Genomic DNA, 26,024 nt, shown 5'->3' with positions numbered 1-26,024 from the left:
GAAAATCTCTGCTTCTCTACTTCTACCTAAAGAGAAGCAAGGATCTGCAGTTCTTGAGTATGTCCACATGTTGAAACACAGCAGATTATTTACTAAGCTGTACAAATAAATCACATCTCATTTGCATCTGTACACAGACCATGAAAATTCTTGAGACCTAAAACTCCAACTCCCTATAGAAAATAAAGTATTTAAAAAAAAAAAAAAAAAAAAAAAAAAAAAAGCGGTATGGTTATATTCTGAATCCCCAATAAGCATTTACTACCTCATTTACAAGACTTTTAAACTGTAAAAAGGTCAGTGGGAACAGATAAATGTGAAGAAAAACAGTTTGAAGTGCAAAATATTTAAACAGAATGTGAACCTAATGCCATCTGCTTTCATTGGTCACTGGCAACCACCAGATGGAATGGCTAAAATGAAGTGAAACTTATTTCAGCACTGCCAGGTGGCCAAAAATTCAGTTTAATACAAACAGTGTTAAGGGAAAAAGGTAATCACAAAAAGTAAGAGTTTTCTATGGACTGTAACAGTGTATGTCAAAGGCTTATAACCTATTATATATAAGCAACTCAAGTCCAAGTTCAGCCACTAAATTTTTTATCTCTGAAACAGCAGTACTGCAGCCTGAATATGCTAAATAACTGCCAAGAGCTGAATGATGTCTTCCTTGTTTAACATGGAGAGAAAATGAGAAGGGACAGGAAAGGAAATGAAAAACATCAGAGAGTACTCCGCTAAGCAACAAGGCCTTTGATGCTTTGATAGTAATAAAAGAGAAATTTTCAAAATGCTTTTCCTCTGGGGAGGAATAATCACTTTATGAAGTCATTTGTCATGTGAAAATGCACTCCCTAGCTGCCTTTTTTTTTTTTTTTTGAAGCTGCTAGTATTCAGAGAAAACAGCATCGAGTTCCTCAGAGAAAAGGTAAAAAACAAATGGACAACAACAACCAAATCCTAAAATGCTTGAGAACTACCAGTGTGTCCGCTGTAAGTTAACACAGGATGAAGCTGGCAACGCGCCGCTTCTCCTGGCTGCGGTCCTCTTGGAAGGGGATATGCACGAACTCCAGTTCTCCGCTCTAAACCCGCTCACACACTTCAAATACAGTTGCATTGTAGATAAAACTGCCACTTTTTCAAAAGATACCTAACTCTCTACACATGCAAACCTTGATCTGCTTGTGTTAATAACATACAATTTGGGAAGGACTTAAGTCCAGGATGAATGACTGGAAAATACCAGTTCATTTTGTGCCTCCTTAGAACACCTGAAATACCACCAAGAGCTCTTTCACAATTCCCTCAGACAAGTTCCAAAAAGCTGCCAGGGGCTTGGAATAGCTGTAGAAAATATGAACAATTTGTTCACTGAAAAATGAAGATCTACAAGTGGGAATATTTCCTTCTCTGTTATTCTGAGTCTCAGCTTGCAGCTATGTGTGTGTTGCATACTTAAGATATAACTCAGTAAGAAAAACATGAAAATACTGTAGCAGCATGAAATCACATTTTATAATAAAATATTCTCTAAATAAATTTTTCAGAGTAATAGCTTACATATTTAATTACACATGATAGCTAAGGTGTACTAGTTTGCACAGTTCCATTTCATGACACATTTTTCCTTTCTCTTTTACACTTGCAACTTGCAAAATTAAGCATTGATATATCTATTAAAGCTGAAAGAAAAATCAGGATCACACAGATCATTCTCAAACTGTTTTTAAAACAGTCCTTCAAGATTGTTGAAGACTGGGATGTCGTCCTGGGCATGTCTATACCTTCTTTTGCAAGCACATGACTGTATACTGATGTCTTGGTATCAGTCTGATCAACACATACAAACTTTAATATTCAGCCTAATGTAGCGACTAAAAGATTCAAATAAGTTGTATAAGAATACATGCAAATATACAGCTCTAGGGTCCTCAATCTCCATGTTTTAGCAGGCAAGATACAAAAATGCATGCTTTGTACCACAATAAAATATCATCACCTTAAAATTCGTGAACAGCTTACAGATATAGATAGTAATAAAACTATATTTACAGTAGGTGGAAAAGACTACAAGTTGATAATTACGTTTTAAGATGTGATGAAGCATATTTAAACTTCATCAAAATGGTTATTGGCAGAGATCAAGATTGCTAAACCATTTTGCTTGCTTCTGTTATCAAGAAAACGTTGAATTTTTCCTGCCTGCCATGTGCAGAGGTAGGATGCATATGACGAAGAGTATCACATTAAATTATACTCGCCTTACGCATCCATTAGATTTCTAAACCATCGAAAAGCCTTGTATTTGTCTGACAAATATTAAGTAAAATAAATTAAAATCAACACCTTTGAAATTATTTGCAAGATATTCTCTTTGAAAAATTTTAGAACTTTTCATTAGTATTTTTCCAAATTAACTTCCCCACCGAAATGTATAGAATCATAGAATCATAGAATCATAGAATGCTTAGGGTTGGAAGGGACCTCTAGAGATCATCTAGTCCAACCCCCCTGCACACACAGGGACACCTAGAGCACGTGGCACAGGACTGCATCCAAGCGGGTTTTGAAGATCTCCAGATAAGGAGACTCCACAACCTCTCTGGGCAGCCTGTTCCAGGGCTCTGTCACCCTCACTGTTAAGAAATTTTTCCTTAAGTTCCTGTGGAACTTTTGGTGTTTCAGTTTCCAGCCATTTCCTCTAGTCCTATCAGTGGCCACCACTGAAAAGAGACCATGACCGTCCTCTGCACTCCCTCCCTTGAGGTACTTATAGACACTGATTAGATCCCCTCTCAGCCTTCTCTTCTCCAGGCTGAACAGGCCCAGCTCCCTCAGCCTCTCCTCATAGGGCAGATGTTCCAGGCCCCTGATCATCCTTGTGGCCCTGTGCTGGACTCTCTCCAGCAGCTCCACATCCCTCTTGTACTGTGGAGCCCAGAACTGGACACAATACTCCAGATGTGGCCTCACCAGGGCTGAGTAGAGGGGCAGGATCACCTCCCTCGACCTGCTGGAGATGCTCTTCTTAATGCACCCCAGGATCCCATTGGCCTCCTTGGCCACGAGGGCACACTGCTGCCTCATGGTCAACTTGTCATCCACCATGACACCCAGGTCTTTCTCCGCAGAGCTGCTCTCCAGAAGGTCCGTCCCCAGCCTGTACTGGTGTCTGGGGTTATTCCTTCCCAGGTGCAGGACCTTGCACTTGGCCTTGTTGAATTGCATGAGGTTTTTCACCGCTCAGTTGTCCAGTCTGTCCAGGTCCCTCTGGATGGCAGCACAGCCCTCTGAGGTATCAGCTACTCCTCCCAGTTTGGTATCATCAGCAAACTTGCTGAGGGAGCACTCTGTGCCTTCATCCAGGTCATTGATGAATAAATTGAACACGACTGGACCAAGGACTGACCCCTGGGGGACCCCACTAGCCACAGGCCTCCAACTAGACTCGGCACCGCTGATCACCACTCTCTGGGCCCTGCCATCCAGCCAGTTCCTAATCCACCTCACTGTCCACTCATCTATCCCACACTTCCGGAGCTTGCCCAGGAGGATGTTGTGAGGGACGGTGTCAATGTATTTGCAATTGTAACCTCTACTCATTATCATTTTGTTCTTGCCTGCTTCACAATGAAAAATAACACCAGATTCACAACTGTAAAGGCATCTGTCATTTTAGTCTTCCAGTAATTAAACATTTTTAGTTTTATATGTATTTCACAAAAGTTCTTTCATCTTCACAGAAAAAAACACTGGTTTTACACTTCTCTCAATCATTTCTCTAGTGAGAGAGAACTCAGCCAGGTGAACACCTGAACTTCTAAGCGTCAAGGACCTGGACTGCATACATTTTTTCACAGACAACTTACAATTTAACATCTCTTTTTCGTTTATAAATAATATTATTCCTTTGAATTTTTCTTTTTAAGCCGTATTAAATATTACATTTCTTTTTTTCTTTTTTCTCTTATATTTCTTTATCGTGTTAAATATTACACTTATTTTTTTCTTTTGTAATCAAATCACTTGTCAATTTAAGTCTTACCTATGCCACAGAATGGAGCAAGATAGCTTTAGGAAATGTATATAAAAACTAACCAACTAACCAAAAACTAACCAGAAAGTAACCAACACCAAAACAAAAGCAAACAAACAAAAGAAAATTCTGTCCACGCTATTCCAGTTGATTTTTGTTTCACTGTGAAAGGCAGACATGCTCAAAAATATCTACCATTTGGAACGGACAACGCAGCCCGGAATTAAAGATATCTAGACCTGGATGAGAGTGCAGAAATTCTTACACGTCAACTGCTTAACAGTTTAGGTTAGGAAAAAAAAAAAGTACTAAAAAATGGAAGGTAGCTCGTAATACACAATTATACATTTCTGTACATAGAAATTTAGTCTTGGCTCATGAGTTCAAATGCTGACATTTAATGACATCTGATTAACAAGACTTTAATTGCATGACTTAGTCGTACACTTGCACAGTTTTGTGCAGCCATATCAATGTGGGCTCAGATAAGTGTGCCACTTACTCAGAATAATTTGTGCTACTAGCACAAGTATGCTGTCCCCCAAGTTTTAGGTCCCGTAGTATCAAAGCAATCATAGTATCAGTGCCATGGAGGCACCTAAATTCTGGTTACTCCACAGGAAGTTTAGCAACTCCGTTGGAATACAAGTCAGATGCCTGTACTGATCCTGTATAACCTTAACTACCTAATAAAACAATCTTGTTTCAAGACAGAATGACACACCAATGAGTTACGCCACACAAGAAAGATGCTGTTTTTTCCTTAGGGCCCTTAAAAAATTAGAAACTAAAAACCAGCCAACTGAACTTACCAAATGAAATTTTACAAACACGTCTCCATGCCTTTCCTATACTTCCCTAGGGATTTCTTCACCAGTCCTTTCCTCCCACATTCAATCTGTGTCCCCTCAAATACCCCAATCTTTTCCCTCTGTTGCTCGACAAAGGTGAGAAAATGCTATGAAAGGTTCCAAATTACATGTTCTGACTCTACTGCCAGTAGGCAAATGCTGAAGAGTGAGCTTGTATAAAAACCTCTTCCTTATCGCTCACAAACCTTTCCTATCCAGGTGCTATCTCTCTCTCTCTAATGACAAAAATCCTAAATTATAATTATCTTTCTGCTTTCAAAAATTACTTTCAAAAGTATTTTTAATTTTAACAAAAAAAGATTTTAAAAATCTAAATATTGATAAAAACTTGTGAATCTATTAGTCAGTCTATTGGCAAAATATTTTCGGAAAAAAAAAAAAAAAAACACCTCTCTACCCAGGCAAATGGATTTCTAAGCTTAATTCTTAAAACCCCACAAGGTGATGTTCTGCAACTAAAGACACTAAACTATCTGGTTCAGTAAAATCATCCTGCTAAAAGCAAGCTATCATTCTAAGAACCTTTTACTAGGTTTAATCCTCTCAGCAAGCTTAATACACTCTATCAGAAAAGAGCAGTCTGATGGAAAACTGAAGCCTAAATAATTAACAATGTCCTTGGCACATAACTTCAGAGCTGGTCATCCTGGGAAGGTGGGAAACCTTCCCACAGCATCAATTTGCAAACCATATTTCTGTGTTATTACATTAGTTTCTGATTTGGAGTTTTAAACTTGAAAGAAAAAATAAAAAGTTTCCCCTGGCCTCTTCGTTGTCTTAAAAAATTCACATGAAAGACTAAAAGTTTACCTACGTAGAAACAGTGAAGGTCCACATGTAAATAGCTATCAAACCTGTAAAAGTAGGGTGACATTTAAAAAATATATCAAAATGGACACAAAAACAGCAAAGGTGATCAACTACTGGGTTAACGTGATTCCAATGGCAGGAAGGAAGTAGATACAAACTCAAAATACAAAAGTAGATAGTTAGGAAAACTGTCCAAGATGGAGGACAAAACTGAGGAAAAAAGGTGATCAACAACACAATCAATTTTTCAATCAAAAGAAAGAGAAGAAAGGCTGTTGCAAAATTGGTTGTCTGAGTTTGAGGCTTAGAAATGCTAGAAGTGAACACTTAGTTCTGTATTCAAATGAAATTTCTAGTTTATAAATAACTGGACAACAGTAAAAAACATGTGAAAAGCAGAAGGACTGAATGCACAATCTTGAATAGTCTCGGAAAAACAAATTCCACAGGTGAGAGAAATGAAAGACATCTATAAAGGATGAAAAAAGATAAGAATAAGCCCTATACTCAGGAGAAAAAGAACCAAGCAAACAGACTGTTCACTCACAAATACCCTAACTTGCCAGGGCAGATTTCACAGGAGTGAAAACAGAATGTTGAACATGACAGAACTGGTGCACACAGGACCCAAACCCACCAGTGCTGCTAGGAAACCCCGCTGGCCGCCTCCCGGCTGCTGGTGCAATGCATGCTTCAGGCCCTCCAACGACCCCAGGAGCAGGCAGACTGCTCTTCTGGAGCGGTTCTGCTTCTTCATCTCCTGCTCCGAGAAGAGGAAAGCCAACGGGATGGAGAGCTCATCCCTATTTAACGGGAGCACCTACTAGCGGCCGTTGGACGATTCCCAAGTGTGCCCTCCTGTTAAACGCTGAGCTTTACTGAATTCTTTCTGGAGAATAGTATTTTACACTGTCGCCTATTTCATATTCTTTTTCTACACAGTAAGAGATATCAGTACTAAAAAAAAATGTAAAAATATGCAATACTCAGAGCATCTGTTGGCCACAGCAATGATGAAAGTCCACTCAACATAAAGCAAAGCAGCATGGTCTCTGCTCAGACACTTTGTTTTTTGTAATTCAGTGCAATTTCTGTGTAACAAAGTCAAACAAGGTCCTTTAGAAGAATGATATCTAATGGCACTTACTGACTCCCAATCATTGGAGAAAAATTCACCTCATTCTGCCATTTATTTCCTAAACCACGGTAGAAAGTGCTGCTCTTACTTTGTCCTTTGCTTAATATGCTGCATGATGGGAAGCCCTCTCAGTCGTTCTCACACGTCCACACAAGCAGCTACAGCGGAGGTCCAGCACACCCCTCGCAAAGCTACTCCCAGAACGGGAGCATCGGTTTGCTGTGTAAGGGGGAGCACGGAAAATCCATTCAATACTCCACTGCTCTTGGAGTTTTGCAGCACATGATACTACTAAGAAACTAAGAGACTCTAATATAATTAATTCACAACTGATTGATTTCATTTATAAAAATGGATTAAATTACTAAACAGACACATTCCTCTTAAAATGACTGCTTCAAAAATAATTTCCTTACTATGTAAAATTGTGCATATGTGACTCTGCTGTGATTACTTGGGGAGCAAATATGAAGAATCAAGACAGTTGCAGAAGAATCCCTTTGACTTTCTTTTGTTTAAAAATAGGAAAAATATTTTCCTGGTGGCATCACACAGGCAGAATATTCTTTCAAATAAAGGTAAGAAGAGCTCTGCAGGCACCAGGTGGCACACTCGCTCAATGCAGATCAAAGAGAATCCCTTTGATGCTACACTGCAGCACGATTCCAAACACTCCTCCAGAATACTTATTTAATTTTCCAGAAAACAGGCAGTAATAAGAAAAAGTACTTTCAGACAAAGAACAGTAAATCAGAATATGATTAAAAGAGAAATAAGTTGTTCATAAAACTTAATTACACAAAATTACAATCACTTCCAAACTTTTTTAAATTTTTATTCCCTTAAGGACTTTTATTTTGGTGAAAAGCAAAATGATTTTTGGAGCACTGTCAGTATCCTATCACAGCTAACCTATCACTCTGAATCTGGCAACTAACTACAAAGCAATCTTTCTAAAAATTACACATAAGAAATACCCTGCCAGTTCGCAAATTCCTTTTTTAATGTTTAAAAACCTTATGAACAAAGCCCACAGGTTTGGAGAATAAAAACAGAAAGAAGGGGAGGGGGAGCCAAAAGAGGAAGACAGTTTTCACATGCTGGTAGAATAGAGAGGTATTTAATTACTAGCATATCTATCACTTATACAACTACCACCATTATAAACATTTATATTGCTGGAATACCATTTGGTATGCCAAATACTAGATCTCTCCATGTCTTATTTTTTTCTGATTCCTATAACAAACAAACGATAACTCTGGTATAGCCCATTTGCACGGGGGAAGACCTGCATTGCTTTATTTTACTTTCCACCTCTCCAAATTTGACCTGAGGCCAAAATAGAGTCCAAAGCTATCCAAGTAACAGTCATTTACCGATGTAATGAGTAGTCTCATACAATCTGACAGGCAGCATTTCATGCCTTTGTATTGATTTGCCATGACTTCAGTTGAGCTTTTCCATTCAGTGTTGAAGGAAAAAAGCATTTTACAATGTTCTTTATAAGAAATTCCTTAAGTTTCATAACACTAAGGATTTTTGATTATTTTATTCTGGATCATTAACTTTCAGGTGACAGCAAATTCTTTAAGTTGCACATGTCAAAGATCACTATCAGAGAGTTAACTTAAAAGCTCTTTCAGGCACTCACTTAAAAGCCAGATTTAAATGAGCTGACCAATTACTGACAATGTTAATTAACGTGAAGACTGGTAAGTATAAATTAGCTTGTTTTTTAAAATTATGTGCTGTCTTCACGAAGCCCTGGTACTTATACTGCAAATGGAACAGATTTCCTGTTTTCCTTCTTTAGCTATTCTTTATTCAGAATTTGTATCTACGATATCACATAATTAAGTCACACAATGGAGGTACGGAAAAAGCTTGGGTGAAAAATTCTGCAATTAAATACAAGATAGCAATCTTGTTTATCCTTTAATATGCTTAGAAAATTGAAGTCACTCATCTCTTCTCCTACTTCAAACAAAAGCAGGAAATATTAATTTAAGTAATGTTATTTATTTATAAAGCAAAAGCAATATACACAAAAACTCCCTGTGTCGAATACAGTTTGCAGGTGCTTTGTCTACATTTTTTTAAATTAATCTTCTTAGAACACAGCTCCCCAGGCACAGACTTGTATTACTCCATGTTCCAAAGAGTTTACAGCACACTGTCAGCTAGCAAAATATTTTTTTTCCTTAAAACACAAGACTTTTTATGGTTAAACAGAAAAGGCATGGTCTGTTCTTTTGCATTTTATATAGAAAAAGGAAGCTGTTACTCTGACATTTTTTAGATAACAAAATAAAAGATTGAAATCAGATGATCAGACGTTTGTATTTAAAAATCACTCAGCAAACGATTCAATGCACAAAAAGCCTTGACAAAAAGCTTTCCTCTTCATTAGAGTACAGGATAGATATTTTATTTTCAAATAAAAAACAGCCTCCATGTAAAACATGTATGACCCTCTCATATACTTATCAAGAGCTCCATGATTGGAAAAAAAAATGTTGGAGAATGTAATAACACAAAATTTACTTTAGTTGAACGGATGTGCTAGAATTACAGGATAAAAAGCAGCCTTTAATCTCTTCTTTCAGCACACAGTTAGCGTGAGCTGCAGTTGTGCTTTAGCAGCTGTGCATGCACATGGCATTTCTTACTGAAATACCTTCACACTTTCAGAAGACAGCAGCATCCCTACTGCATACAGGACATAAAGCACCTGCCACGAAATTTTAAAATAAATAAAATATACTGAAGATTTTGTTCAGTGGACTGCAGCAGTCAACTTATTTTGAGAGAATCTCTTCAAGCAGAGAATCTCATTCTAAGTTTCTGTTTAAAAAGTATCTTCAGACAAACGTAAGGTTGAGTAGTTAAGAGACTTAGTAGGAGAAAAAGCTGAAAGGAATTATTAAGTTTATAGAAGAATATTCTCCTTTTTTTTTCCTCCACAGATGTCTGTATATATTTACGTATCTGACTAGTTTTACATTTAATGTATGGAAATTACAAAGTGGCAGAGACTGAAAAGAAATTTTGGAGTTTGACAGCACCATAACCTTACAAAAATCTCATCATTATAATTACTGCTTCTGGCGGGGAGTGGATATAAGCGTTCAATAATCTGCTTATCTACCAAAAAATAATAATTATTATTTTTAAATTTCCTAATAGTTATGTAGTAAATGACTGAAACTGAATATGGAAAATCAAGTTACTCTTGTCAAGAAAGAAGGAAAACATCTATTTACAGCACATTCTCAAACCTAAAATGTCACTGTATTCGGATGTCATTGTTTCAAGATAAATTCATTATGGAAAAACACTAAATAAATAAATAAATAAAATAACAAAGCAAAATATATCCATTCTACACCAAATCTACAAATCAAATTACAAAAGATACGGACAAGTAATGCAAACACTGATGGAGTAAAAAAGTACATAGACATAAACCCTGAGATTTGTTAGAATGGGAAAAGGGCCCCTTCACTTATGCCCATCCACCACTTTATGCTTTCATACATTCAAAACAGAGAGAGAGGTAATCCCATACAGCCAAGAACAGTTTGCCAAGTTTTCAGAGCTCTGCTAGGTTCATGTGGTTCCGTAGCCTACATATTCTGAGATCACAGAAGAGCTGAAAGGAAGGAGTTCAGCCTAGCTAATACAAAGAAATCCTGCAGAAAAGGTGGGCACGAAGCTTGCCCATAAACAGATGGAAAATAGTAAAAAGAATAAAACCCTCTCAACTATGTGAAAGTTAAAAGCCTGGAGGTATCTTTAACAGAGGCGCCTTCAAATAGACACTGGATACCATAGGTACAATCTTAAAAATGTGTGTTTTGTAGAAAAGTAGAGAACCAAGAAGTAAGAACAGACTGAAAATGTAAGCAGAGGAAAAAGAAATGCCTGAGACAGGTAGCAGTATTGTTCCACAGTGCAATGCCGTACCGCGCCAACATATTAGTACACCCAGAGTAAATTTAATCTCTATGTTACATTTTGCTACGTGTACAAATATCCTCTAGCACGTGAGATGTCAGGTTAGCCACACGGCACATCAGTGTCACAGGGTGAAGACAAAACCTCAGGGCAACTGCACTTCCCTACTTTTAGTGCACAAGAAATTTCAAGGTTATTGCAAGAGAAGCTGAAGAATATAGAAACCCTTGGCTTCTATTGTTTTCTCTACCACATCTCTATAACACTCTTGTCTATTACTATTATGAACATCTTTCCTGCAATATCTCAGTTTTCCTTCCTACAATCACAAATCCTTGACCCTCTAATTCCACTACCTGGGGGAAGAAAGAGTACCAGAAAGTAGTAAAAATGGCAAGTAGTAAAGATGGAAAGGATTCAATAAACATAAACATTGTATAAGCCTTGTTTCTGTGTAAACAGGAAGATAAATCAGTCAGTTAATGGATGTGAATATCTATGCATTAAGAACACGAAAAAGTATCTTCCCCCTATACAGTGGCTCTTCATTATTCATAATCATGATTCGTATTCATTAGGGATTACTCATTCTTAAAAGTTGGAGTTAAATTAATCAATCATTTGAGTCTGAGACACCATTAAAAGCTCTTCCTAGACATGGTCCATGTCCATGTCCAAAAAAAAAACCCAGAGTGAATCCAAGCAGCTCCTCAAACATTCCAAATAAAGTGAAACTGACTTAAAGCAAGCATTTAAGGTTAGGTCAGGAAAACACCTGCCTAGTATAGTTAGAAGAGTTAAGGATGGCATCTACTACTAGAGCATAAAAGGGCTGCAAAGCCATTTGAGGAAAACAAAGTTGTGTTGCATCAGAGATGAAGCATGGCTAACCCTACCGTGACAGGGCTCAAGTCCTTTCTAATATTCAGATGCATCTTGGAAGACGAATCACAGATTACGCATAATTATTATACATGACCGAAGAGTCTTGCAAACATTACTCCTTCCCTGGACCGGATCTAAAAAATCTTTTAGATACGTTTCATGCATATTTTGTGTGATGTGACAATATCCACATAAAATATCCTGATTTACGAGCAAGTAGAAGAGCAAAACTAAGAACTAAAGCAGAAGGAGAAAAAAAAAAAAAAAAAAAAAACAGAATACAATAATCAACAGAAGTTCTACTTTCAAGGAGGAATCCTATGCCTACGATCAGCACAAGAGACGTGAGCTCTTCTCACCAAACTATCCAGCAGTAAATGAATAATACAAGAGTAGGAAAGCCTAGCAACAAACTAATATACTGGGGTTTTGTGATCGCCACAGAATGTGCAGTCACTCAATACAGTGTTTATACACAGGAAATGAATAATACCTAAACTACCAATTACATTAATACTTATGTTAGCAAAGCTGAGTATTTCACAGCAGTAGTAAAGCATTAAACACAGGAAAATAAATTTGTAATAAAAATAGCATTTAACTCAAACTGAAATCTTCTGGTTCAAAATTCCCCAAACATTAGTGTTCTTAAAAGAAAACTATTATGAATATGAGCTGCGTAACAACTCCACTGTTATTTACCGTGTTCCTGATTGGAATCTTCTTCGGTTCAGGTGGCAGGTCCTGTGGAACAAATTTCACTGGTTCCTTAATCTGCCTCCTTGATCTTTTGGTCCCATCTGGCAAGGTTTCCATGGCAATGTCAGCTTCCATGTCACTGCTACCTGCCTGGTCACACTCTGAGCACTGCCTGCAAAGTGAAAGATTTTATATTGAAAATGGCAGTCACAAAAGCAGAAAAAGAAACATTCTGAAGCAGAGAATAGGTGTTTCCGTTAAAATAAATCTGTAAAAGCCAGTTAATCCCACGACATCTAAAGAAACTTCTTAAACACACAATATTTTAAGCAACTAACCAGACAAACAGAAAGACTTTTTTTTGTTGTTGGCATTTTTCTGACAGCACTCAAACTCTGCCCAAGATTTTGAAAACAGTAGTTAAACTTCAAAAAAGATGCACCTCATTTCACCATCTGTATTCCTACCCATAGCCCCACTTTTAATGGTGTCCTCTGATCTGAAATCCATTTCATTATCACGACTGCTGCTGCACTTTAATCTTCATAACGACAGAGCATGGAATTCATTCTCCTGAAAGAGTTCTTTAGTGGCAAGGATTTGCAAGAAAGGTCCGTTATGAAAATCAATTTTAAAGTGTACTGAGGAAGGGAGGGAGGTTTTAAATATAAAACAAAATAGTTAAGAAACAGTTGGAGATGCATGGAGGCTGCATATGGTTTATTAACAAGCTTTGAACAGCGAGTTGAAAAGAAAACACACCTTATTGAATTTCTTAAAAACTACAAATTCACAATCAGAACTTCAAAAGCAATCATTCTACTGTATGCTATTAACAAGATCCAAGAAAGAATTAACATGATGGGAAGTCATCTGGATGTGTTCTCACCTGCAGCATAAGTTAACCTTATGTAAGTTCATAAATGTAGATGTTCACATGAAATATGAAAAACAAACCCACTGATACCAGTGATACCAGCTGTTTTAGAATTCCTCATGTTCCATTGTCGATTTACCAAGCTATAGATTCTTTCCAATTCCAATCATCACTGCTTCCTGTATTAAAATGGTCTTTTATATAGCATCAGTTCGACAAATCCTAAATTACATTCTGCCATTACTTAGCACTAACATAGATGCACATTAAAAATATATATAAATGAAGTAGTAAATTTGTTTTGCAAGGAGATATATAAAAAAACATGTATTTATCTATTTCTAGTACATGCTATAATATCCACCTGAGACGAGAAGGAAGAGTAATTTGGTATCTAAATGAAAGCACTGAGCTCTATAATGCTGCCATATATACTTTTTGCACATTTGCTAATTCTTACAAACTCTTAATCCAAACACTATAGGCTCAGATCTTTTCTGTCCATACCAAAAAACAATGGCAATCAGTGTGGTCAAATCGAAATTTAGCAAAGAATGAAACCTTTGTAAGCTGGGAAAGATGAACCTTAGCTTTAAGATAACACCTAATGCTCTAGGAAATTTGAATAAATCAAACAAGCTTTGAAAAATGGAAGTGGAAAACAGGAAGACTTCTTATTCTGGAGAAAAACAACAGCACACAAACAAAAATAGCTTGCCAAAAAGCTTCGAAGAATACCTTTCAAAGAGTACAGCTACTGCAAGTTTGTCATTTGCAACCACACAAACATCTTTCACTTAGGACAAGTGAAAAAATCTACATACATAAAAAATTGATAGATTATATATAATATTGCATTGTTTACAAACATATATATGTGTATATATATGGCTAATTTTATATCATTATCTAGTAACTTTAGGTTAAAAGAAAAAAAAAAAAAGCAATCAAGATATGCTGGATCAATATTGAATGAGCTCAGTCAGGAATACAAATCAGTCCTGAATCAGGTCCCTGTGAGGGACTCTAAGGCTCACTTTCTGTCCCACACCAATATTTTAACAATGTCACTCTACACAGCACGATTACCATCAAAATACTGTCTGGCCTTCGGAAAGAAAATAGACACCACCACCAAGCCTAACATAATCCTTAGTCCTTGCTTGGTTAGCCCCAATTCCCAGCTTTTCATGTGCCAGGCAAAGGTCATTTTTTTTCAGTGTTTGGATTTCAATAGAAAGAACTGGTCCTTGTTGAGAGCCATCAAGTATTTTCTCAATGAAACATCAATATTTAACAACCAGCTTTTGATTTATTGTAATGTCTGTCAACACTTGTGCTGTTGTTCCCATTCTGTCCAGATGGGCAAGGACGTAAATGCAGAGGTTGTCAGAGAAAATGACATGACCTACTTTTCTGAAAATACATGAATCAAATGAGTATTTAGGGTATAATCAGCAGCATTTCTAAGAAGCTGGACACTTCCAAATTTCTAAATGAAAGTATGCCATAACAATTCACTCTAACAAAATGTACTTTGGGAACACCAGGTCAAAGCAGATAAAATTTTCAAATTTTCAAGTTTGCTTACCTAAAATAGTCATGATATGCTCTTCTTCCAAAAATAAGCCAACCTGACATGAGGATGGGCTTTCAATTACCTTAAGATGTCAAGTTTACTTTTTAAATGTATGTGTAAAGGTAAGATGTAGAGATATTTCATTGCAAGAAAATTTACTGCTGTTAAACTGAGAAAATTCTTAGTTTTAAGCATCTGGAACCAGTTTCTGGTGACTTGTGAGCAACTGCTATTTCCTATCTCTAAAATCTTATTAAGGTTTTGATAACTCTAAAATCACTACCTCCTTCTCATGTTTAGAAATATTCAGTTAATAAATTTGCGCATTCTTTAGTTATAATGTAAAAAAAAAAAAAAAAACTCTTACTAGTATATGTAAGAGATTTTTAAAGCAATTTCAAAATTTGTTTATATATTTCAATTCAAATCTCTATCAAATGCTAAGCATCAAATGAACAAGAGCATGAAGCATTAATTCATCTGATGAAGCATCATGAAGATAAGCTGAATCCTTCTACATCCTCAAACATAATATAGAGCACCAGGCATACAGAACAAGCATATTTAGCTACACAGTATGTACTGATAAAGTATATGACCCTACCTACCTAATCATCAGACCTCCTGTAAAGATTAAAGTTAATAATCATTTGTAAATGACTATCAAAAATAATCCAAAATCAAATATCAATTATTTTAACTGTTCCTTGCTTAGTGCCTTAAAATAGGATTAAAATCAGCACTCTGAAAATCACTTTAATTCAAATCTTTCAGCCTGCTTAACATTTCAATTCAAGAAAATTTCTGCTTTTTCCATAACTCACATTATATCTTGTAAAAATACCTGAAAAGTACCTGATCCTTGCACAAAAAAAAAAAAAAAAAAAAAAAAGCTGTACTTTTTCTTTGTGGCTTAATCAAAAGATTAAAAATATATCCAAAACAGTAGAGGGAGGGAGGTTAAACTGTAAAAAGTCAAACTCAGATGAAGGTCTCTCCTACATGTTCTCCACTGGTCCTGAAAAGGACATATAATGGAATGGCCAGTGATGAAAGGAATGTAATCAATACAGCTCAATTTGTCTGCTATCACCTCATACCCCAGAACATGCCTTCACTAATTAGAAGTGAAAGCTACGTTTCTGATCAGAGGTACACCTGAAGCATGAAAATCACAGCAAAGATAAGTCAGAAATTTGAAATAAAGCTATTACTACCTAACGTGACCTATTTTGCCTTAACACCTGAGACCACTCTTTGGACTGATGGCTTTCAGTGAGCCTTTTCAATTTGGGTAAAAAGGCAGAGAAGAAGAAAAAAAAAAAAAAAAAAAAAAAACAACTTCCATGCAACATGACTACACTGCAACTTTATAATTAAACAAAGAGCTTAGAATCCTCTTGAACTAATTGAAAGTCCCAAATCACAGACTACAATACTAGGCTCAGGATATTAATTATGACGAAAACATTTCTGAATTTGTCAACTTTCAGGGGAAATCTCTATTAATTTAATAAACTAGTTTATAGGACAAAATTCAGATTTTGTCATCTTAAGATTAAAAAAAAAGCCTTCCCTTCCCATGCATCAGATATTTGTACACAACTGTTTTAATTACCTGAAAAAATAACTTTGTTATGGGATTTAAAAAAAAAAATAAATCAAGAGTTACACAGGAAGATAAGACTATTTTCTTGACCAAAAAAAAAAAAAAAAGTTTTAAATATTTTTAAAAGGAATGCTTGTAAAGTTCTGATTTGGTACCTTAATATTCAGTCAGGGAGATTACGGGAAATGGTGTAAACTAGTTTCTTGCCAGACAAAAACTATTACTTTATTAAAACATTTCAGGCCAGCTTAGAAACTCATCAAATGTTAACACAGCACAGGAGCACACTGGTTTCATGATGATTTAGAATTCATCACCTTCACCATATATTGTCGGTCCTCCACAGTATCACTTGCCTTTTGTTCTGCTCCACTGGCACAAAAAACATTTTATTTCTGTGGGAATTTAAATTCTGTACAGTTATGCATTCACTTTGGTCATTACAGATTTGAATCATAAGAAGCAACACTGCAATTAACTGATTTACTCTTTACAAAATTACCAGGCCTAGGCACTTCTATTAAAGGTCTGGATAGAAAAGTTGTATATCTGGACCCCAAAGTAAACAGAATACAAAATCTTCATCTCATAAAGGCAACCTAGACTCCTATAATCTGAGGTGGCTATTAAAGAGAAATCTTTATAACATCACACAATTTTTAACCTTAAAACATTACTGCTGTTAATCTGAAAATAAAATAATTCAGGTAAGACAATATTAGCAATGCCCAAAACATTTACAATTTGCAAGCCACTTCATTTTAAGCCCTACTTTAAGTACAGAGATGACACAAGGTAATAGAGTAACAGTATTCTTACCAGTAACTGTTCTTGGTCTTCCTTGGCATCCTTGTAAGAGGAGGGTCCAGGCAGCCAAGATGATAATGGAGTTTACAAGTATCACACAGTAACAGCAGGTGTTGATCATGGTTCTTCTTGCAAATTCCACAACTTTTAATGTAGGCAGCAGAAAAGCATTGTAATTACATTTGAACTGACAAAGAATAAACAACACATTCCAACATATCCCCCAGTTTCAATAAAAATATAATCTTAAATTTGTCACTTGAATACACAATTACTTTTTAAGGAATTTCTATCTAGTGGCAAATGGATTTTTTTTTACAAAAAGTTTTGCCATCCAAATGCCTAAATAGAAAACGATACTGCTATTATCAGCATTACTAATCATGTGCTTATTTTAACAAAGCAAATACCCTGGAACGGATCTATATTGCTATTACATTGGGCAACGTATCAACTCCTAAGAAATTTAGTATCTTTTTTTATTATTATTTACCAGAATTGCCAATTTAGTTTGGCTATTTCAGAGAAATACATATTTGTTAATTGTATAGTAAAATGTGAGGAACTAAATGATTGGAGTTACACATAACAGATCTAGAAAAGCATGACTTCCAGGAGGAAGCACTTTTTTTGTCTGTGGGTAAATTGACAAATTATCAGCCTACTCCCATGCTCTCCACATCTCCACCACTCAAGAGCACTAGAATTTGCTTTTACTGTGCAACCCATTTACTGTGTTTAACCTGCTAGCTGGGCAAGATGCTGGGCATTTGCTGTGGCTGGGTGGCTTGCTACTGCCCTGTGGAAGAGCCACGGATTGTGTGAATTCTCAGCTGGGGCAAGGGATAAAGATCAGACACGCCCTGTCTGATCCTAGTATATGTGCCACCGTTAAAGATAACTAAGACCAGTAAGTGGGTTCCCTACGTATAGGAGAGAGGGGAAGTTGACAGAATGAATTAAAACATTTAATTTTCTTGGGCATGTAAGGATATATAAAATACCAGTTATCCAAAAGCATTTGTTAGCCCACGACTTGAGCAAAAAGTAAAAATTCTCATATGGCAAGCATTTCACACACCCAGCTGCTGTGACTAAACAGCATCAGAACCATCAATACAGGCAATTACATTCAAAAGACAAGATGACCAGCTACATTCTTCACATCACAAAATGATCTTCTATTTCATCTGTAAAGAGTTACATTTGTTTTTAAAGCACTGCTATCACATTAAGAACAAAAAAACCCATATTGATATGTGTCCAAGTAAAGAACTGACTTGCCTACAGAAGTAAAATATATAGAGGACGCTAATCGTTTCATTAATCAAAACTGCAGCAAATAATTTTCTCTTAACTATTTTTGAAACTAATTTTAACTTTATTACATACTTGTCTATTCTGTCATTCATATCATGTCATGTCATTCATGTCATTAAATACATGCCTATTCTGTCAAGTTTATTACTTGCCTATAAAGCACAGTTGGAAGTGTAGATGTCTTTTGTGTTCCTCCTTCCTTTTTACTCGGTTTTCTTTCTTTTGGGGCACGTAAAATTGCTGGTATGTTCAATTTCTGTTGGATTTGAACAAATGCAGCAGATCTTAATCTTGGGAACATTTAGAGCATACTATTCTAACCTGAGTGTATGAGGAACGAGTTGGATCATCCTCGAATTATCAGCAAGAAATTGCTAAGCTACCAATTTTACAGACAAGAAACACTAATAATGTTTATGTTAAAAAAAGACTAGGATAGAGCAGTATTACAAGCATTTTTGAATTTAATAAAATGAGATCACATGTTGGAATGCTAGTTTTTAAACTTTCTAATTGAGCTTCAAGAAACACAGACAAGCATGAGTCCACCTAGAAAGCCGAAAAAAGGAAAGGCAAATTAACTAAACCAACAGAACAGTAAAGCAGTTTTTCCTCCAACATCCTTACTACATTGGTGCTCCATAGGTTAATTAGAAAAATTATCTTATTTGACCAAACTCTCCACAAAGCAGACAAGATTCTCTTTCGGTTTCTACTAATCTGCAGCATGGTAGCTTCTCAGACAAGCAAACATCTATCAAAGTCATTTCTCAGCAGCCCATGGGCCTGCATCTGTTCAGCCAACTGTAGAAAAAAAATGTCATGCAAGCTGTGCAAATGAGTTCTACTAAACTTTTTTTCCCCTTTTTTTTTATTAAGTGACATTTGCATGAGGTAATATATTTGTGAGTACTTTTTCTCTCTTTTTAGATGCCTTTAAAAATAAAATCTCTATTCAAGAGATAAGTCACGCAAAGATCTTTCCTCAGATACAAAAGGGAGGCTGACAAACAGAATCAGAAAAAATAGCATTTTTTAAGAACTTCTTTATGCATTTATTAATTATTATTAATTTATTTATTAATTAATGGCATCGCAAAATTATGACCCAGCTAAATAATGTGCATTTTTATAATGAGCTGTCTCTTCATTAAAATTAAGACTGGAAATCATTTCAATCTCTTCTGACAGGTAAGTTATCCATTGCCCTATAGGGCCTTGGACATAAAAGACCCATGAGCAAAAGTATTCACGGCAAGAATAAGCCACACACAGACATATGCAGTAAACTGCCCTTTCTTTCTTTTCTCTGCGTATGTCAATGGCTACTGGCAAAAGGCGGCATCTCAAATCCTCCCTTTTTTCCTGGATATTTATATGCATTTCTACAAAACTATTCTTCTTCACCCAGTTAAAAACTGTCAAAAACACAGTTCAGCTTTAAAGACGTATATTTTATCTAAGACATCAGTTATCACACCATTTGAAGTTTACAGTAACTAAAGATAATGAGGAGACCAAAACAGCACGATTAACTCGTGCTTCACATTAAGCTTCAACACAAATGACAGGTCAATCAGTTACAGCAAATGAAAGAATGCTGCAAACCAAATCACTATCACCACAGCAAAATTAAACTATGGGTTCCCACTAGGTAGTTTTACAGATTTCTAGATGTATTTCTGTCAAAAACCATTATCCCCAGAGCACAGCCTAGGCCTGATTAAATCAATTTATTTGGCCACAGAAGTCACCACTCGAAACATAAAGGCCTGTTGTTTGAACAGCAGGTCCATATATGAATTATAAAGGGAAAGAAACCAACCTGTCCAATGATTCTACCCATTAGAGCCCAAATTCCTTGCCCTTCGTTTCGTAGTTTTCCATTCATATTTTGTAGTTCTTCCAAGGACTCACACAGCTGAAAAAATAAAATAAAGAAACAAATATATATGTTACTTGATTTATATAGTAGACTTTACTTTTGGGGGGGCAGGATTAAAGGGCAATGCAAGTCATATCAATCTAGCTGTGATCAATGCAATCATTTAGCAGTTTAACAAAACTAAGATGAAAACTTGGGCAGCCACTTGTTTTGTAAAGAAGATCTAAAATATTCGTAACGAAAATAAGGTTCCATAAATAAAATCCTAGAGCAAAAGGAAAATAGGGCATTACCTTGCACGTGTTGACTACACTACTTAAGATGCAAGATTATGACAAATATCTACATAAACTAAATTTCTCTATTGTCATATCAGAACTTTACTTATCTTCCTAAGTCTTTTGTTTGGAAAGCAAAATACTATCAAAATTAAGAAAAAGCAATATTAAAACAGTACCCAAGCTTTATATACCCTTTTTTATTCACCTTATTATATTCCACATGGAGCTTTTCTTGCTCATTTTCTAATTTATCCTTGATATTCTTCTGTTCAGCCATATTCTCCTGAATTTGAATCATGCGCATATTTCTCTCTATTGAAAAGAAAATTTCATTATTTTCTAGTCTCAGCTATACTTCCAAGTTCTATATACTAGAAAGAATGAGGCAGTGCAATGTAAAGTGTAATGATAACACAGATGCACAAACTGCATTGACTGAATAGAATGAACAGTCATTCATAATATTTAATTTTTTTCTGCATTTAGAAACCTACAACAGCCTAGTTATGATGAGCTTTGATCATCAAACAGACCCAAAGACAAAAGAATGCTGCTTCACACAGAAAGGGAAAACATGGCAAAAACAGTGATGCCAAAGTGTACTTAACCTTCCATTCCTTTCTTAGCAAAAACACAACCTCCTGTTTATGGGAAAGATTTTCTTCTTTTGTAAAACTTCCTTAGAAACATTAACTTGTTTTACAAATTGAGATACTGACCAATGATATATCTGAACTCAAAGCCATAGGTGATATTTTTCTATCAATAACAAAGAAATACCAATAAAAGACAGGGAAAAGGCCAATAAATTAGCGTAGCACAAATACAGCAAAACAGTGACTTTTTTCATTAAAAGGAACAACAAGCAATCCTTACCAAGGTAATAATTCACAAAATCAGCAGTGAGAGCTGGCTGTTTATGTTTTCTTCTTCCATCGACACTGGAATTGGTGTCTGAAGTGTCCACTGGAAAAATGTCCGTGCTGATGCCCATTAACTCCGCCTTGCGCATGAGCTTCCGTATGGCCGAGGCGCTGCTCGTGAGCGGGCGCGGAAGCTTCTCCCTGGGCACCCAGGCCTGAGGCCTGGTGGTTCGAGCCAGCTCGGCCTTGGCACGGTACTGCTGTAGCCTGGCATTGATTCGGGCCTACAAGGAATTTCACAGATTAGAAAAAGGAGAACAATTCAAAACCATGTTGAGTTATCTCCTTTTGGAACACATCTGCATTTTAATTTCTTCCTAAAAAGTTCCACAGTCAAATCATCACTGTTTTCATTCTGGAACTTGGACTCAAGAACGAGACAGTGATACAGACATTTGATTTTAACTCAAATTTCATATCTAAGTAGCATCATCCTTTAATTAGGTTTTAGAAGTAAACCAGAAAAACATTCACAAGGTTCTTGATAAGATTACTCCATCAATGAAATTAATCATGATGACTGCTGGCTTTCACACAAACCTAATAGAAATAATTTGGTGTGTGAAAATTCACTACTGAGAAGAATTTTTAACTTTTATTGATCAGATAGTTTTAAAGATTGTGAATGGCATTTTTTCCAGGTTTGTCCTCTTTTTCTAGGAACTCCTTCTTTAAAAGGTAGGAGTTTTTCTAAAGAATTAACTGATGATAACAAATTATTAATGGATTATATCAAAAAATACAATGGAAACAGAGTGAAAAAGCCAGGAGAAGCTCACAAAATATATTGCTGATGATATCTGTATATTTGTTACCATCTGGATGACCAACCTCGGAAGATCAAAGTTGCTACAAGCATACAAAAAATTACTATCATAAGTTGTTTCTTTGTCTGTATAAAGACAAAGTTAAACTAACCAATTGCCCAGTGAAGGGTATAAGATACTCGTAACCAAAAGGTAAGAAAGTGCACAAATAATGGTGCTATGTTTAAGGAACATCTCTGAGCACAGACGGTATCATCAAAGGCAGTTTTACAGACACACTTAACACAACATATTACTTACTAGGTGTTGAACATAATGACCAAGAAACATGACAAACATTATCCCCAAGGGCTTTTTTCTTGAGCCCATGGTGGCAAACGTCCACCTACAGCTGGCTTCCCTGCTGAAGCTTTAATCTCCATTGGCCTGAACAAGGATGGCTGGAAGCTCCCTCAGCCAAGACTCGTACTTACTGATTACATGCTCAGTCTGAATCCCCTAAAGTCATTTAAAGATGTCACAAAACTGTGTGCTCAGAGTGGCAATCCAGAAATAGCCAAGACAAATTAGCATGACTAGTCTAAATGAAATCTTGGATTTAAGCAATTTTCAAGCATACACTTTACTCATAAAGGAGCAATGTACATTTTCTTTACCAATATAAATAAAGCATTCTAATATAGAATAGTTCCCAACAATCCATAACAACCTTTAAAAAGCTTTATATAAGATCCTCCTCTGAGAGATTTTCTCTTTTGGATCACAGGACTTGTCAGACCATAAGCTCAACTATTCAGGCTACAAGGTCCTGAATACCCACTCATTTTTTTCTCCTCTGAAACTGTGCATCAAAAATCCATTTCCACAGTATCAAGTAAGCAGATGATCTAAACTATTTAGTGATGTTAGCTCCACCTCCGTACACCACACTTCTGCCTTTAACATCTATGGAGGCAAACTTCTGCATGTGCATATATACAGCTAAGTACATTCATACAGAGAGAGTCTGTCCTCCTTTTTAACCCAACATAGAACACAGTCTAAGACAGTCTAATCAGTTTTCATTATGGTCTGTATTTCATCCTTTCAGTATCTCCAGCAAGTTTAGGAAATATCTTTTTTTTTTTTCATTAAGAGAACAAACATAAGTACATTAACATTTAGAGAAAAAAAAGACTTTTACTGAACATAAAAGCAAAGATATGCCTATATTTTGTCTAAATGTCCTTTTTTTGGTTAAGAATTTTGAAGAAACTGTTTAAAAAAGTCCTATGAATTAAAATGAATTTTTCAATTCAGACAAGCACAGATACCCTCTTTGGTAATTATTTTGCTGGGTATTTGCTCTTAAGAGACTGAAACCTAAAAATAATTCACTGCTACGTTAACCGAGTATATTTCCAACTGTAATAATTCCACCCTCTTCATTTCCTTTTTGTTTAACACAGATGATGAACACAGAGTTGTGGGGTGAACACAATACCTGGGCTTCTGGCGAGAGCTGTTTCTCCCTTTCCTGCAAGGACATTTTACAGTACGACTGCAATGCCAGGTAGTTCTTCCGCTTCCACTTTCTGTCTAACCTGTCTGCATGCTGTTTACAATAAGCAAAAAAAGGATCAGCTATATCCTGTTTCAGAGAAAACAAAGGGGAGGGAGAAAATGAGGTAAGTTTTACATGGCGAAAAAAGCTGTGAAGAGCACAAATCCAACAAGCAACTCATATACAAATAGACATATTGCAGGAATAACTACTATGTATGTCTTTAATTCAAAATTGTCAAGTTGATACTTTACTCCATGCAAAGTCTTTTTCAATCTTCTTCATTATGTGACCCTAAGCAACTTTTTAATAAATTAAGGGAGAATAAATAACTAACTAAATAAACAAGCGATTCCGACCAACCGACCTTCCCCTCTCTCCTGCAAATATTAGCCAGCAACCTACTGCACTTATTCAAATTTAACAATTTTGCTTATTGCTTTTTAATTTTTAACCTTTTTTTTTTCTAAAAAAAAAAAAAAAAAGGAAGTTACAGAGCACTGAGGTAAGTAGCCTTTTACATTAAAAATACAGATTTTACATAGGTAGGTCCTACATAGCTAGGTCATATCCACAACTGAAGTTCATCATTTTGCAACACACTAAGGCAAATGCAGTGAAATGGAAAACTTTCAAAGAACTGCCGCATCAGCAAGCATCAGCAAATCGAGAGGGCATTTACAGGCTAATGAAAAATAGTAGATACAAGTCCCATCTCTCATAGCAATCTTCACTTACTTTAGTCATTTCTAGGCACAGAATTCATCAGGTCTGCATACTATTACAGGTGTGTGATTATATCAAGCAAGCAGAGTATGAATATCTTAGTAAGGAAGACTCCATTTGAGAAGTATATTTCATTGCCAGTATATTTTCAAAACCACTGAAACATCATAAATTACAGAGTAAGAAAAATCTAAACTGTCTTCCTTGATAAACTAATAAACCTACCAAACTTTCCTCCACACCACCCACATAACACAGACTAATAACATCTGTGCAGAAATTTGTTTTATTGAGTTTTTCAGAATGTGTGACAGCTTACTTCCAAAAACTACTATTATATAAACTATCATACTAGCCGCTCCCTAATTTAAAATATTTTTGTTTGCAGAAAACATTTAAAAACATTTAAGAACATTCAAGACAATTTTAAAGTGAGAAGACCAGCAAATGTACTTACCTAGCGGAAAGTCAACTAAGTTTTTGAAGCATTAACATTACACACAATTTATTAGGGAGAAAAACATTTAGGCAACTTTGCAAATCTCCTATTTCTCAATCTCACACAAGAAGTTTAAACAAAAGAAGTTTATTTTGTGAATTCTCTAAAAGAAATCACTTAGTAGGCTATTTTTTCCAGAAACAGAAGGGAGAAATTTCAGTGGCTGTACACAGCCTCTTTGCATGCATGTCTAAGTCAATAAAAAAATTAAATTGTGTACCTATGGACATAATGGGATTAATCAAAACCAAAAATCAGGATGAATTTGGGCAATCTAAAAGTATTCAGACTGCAAAAATGACTTCTGAAATAGAACCTTCTCATGTGAATTGCTTTAATCATATTACAGGAACAAAGCTGGTAACAGCATCTATTAAAAATTTACTAGCAGCCTATAAATGTCTACTTTTCATTCTGATTCCTAAATGTAATGTTATGATAATGAAAGTCACATACCTGTAACACAATTTAAATAAAATATTGGAAAACATAGAATCATAGAATGCTTAAGGTTGGAAGGGACCTCTAGAGGTCATCTAGTCCAACCCCCCTGCACATGCATGAGAAAAGAGTATTAGAAAGGTAGCTTATTTCTGAAAGCAGTCCTGGGTGAGGGAGAAGAAAAAAAGATATTATACTACTTACTACATAAACAGCTAAGTAACTGTGTCAAGGAATAGGGGAATACAGAATTTATCCAGAATCATTCAGAATTTATCTCTACACTGATCAAAACATATTAAGCCAATAAAGCCAACTTCTGTATGACCCTTCTCAATTCCTTTATGAAGTCACTTCAGGTGGT

At 35.9% G+C, this 26,024-nt stretch overlaps 1 protein-coding gene across 1 annotated transcript in view; it reads right to left on the bottom strand.

The window, feature by feature from the left end:
- The window catches only part of PHF14 (PHD finger protein 14), a 147,262-nt gene that overhangs the window by 86,839 nt on the left and 34,399 nt on the right, over positions 1–26,024 (bottom strand). Inside the window, exons 9-15 of the mRNA XM_088533441.1 lie at positions 23,935–24,081; positions 21,638–21,908; positions 20,967–21,073; positions 20,421–20,516; positions 18,756–18,851; positions 17,288–17,427; positions 12,407–12,575 (exon numbers count right to left, since the gene is read on the bottom strand). Of these exons, the coding sequence (XP_088389567.1) occupies positions 12,407–12,575; positions 17,288–17,427; positions 18,756–18,851; positions 20,421–20,516; positions 20,967–21,073; positions 21,638–21,908; positions 23,935–24,081 (1,026 nt within the window). The remainder of the gene's footprint in view (positions 1–12,406; positions 12,576–17,287; positions 17,428–18,755; positions 18,852–20,420; positions 20,517–20,966; positions 21,074–21,637; positions 21,909–23,934; positions 24,082–26,024) is intronic.

This window comes from Tinamus guttatus, unplaced genomic scaffold, assembly GCF_059628265.1.
Source record: "Tinamus guttatus ecotype Peru unplaced genomic scaffold, ASM5962826v1 Tinamus_guttatus_pri_ptg000503l, whole genome shotgun sequence".
In the NCBI taxonomy this organism is placed as follows: Eukaryota; Metazoa; Chordata; class Aves; order Tinamiformes; family Tinamidae; genus Tinamus; species Tinamus guttatus.
The sequence above is the reverse complement of the archived record's forward strand: the minus strand, read 5'-3'. Positions and strand labels throughout refer to the sequence as shown.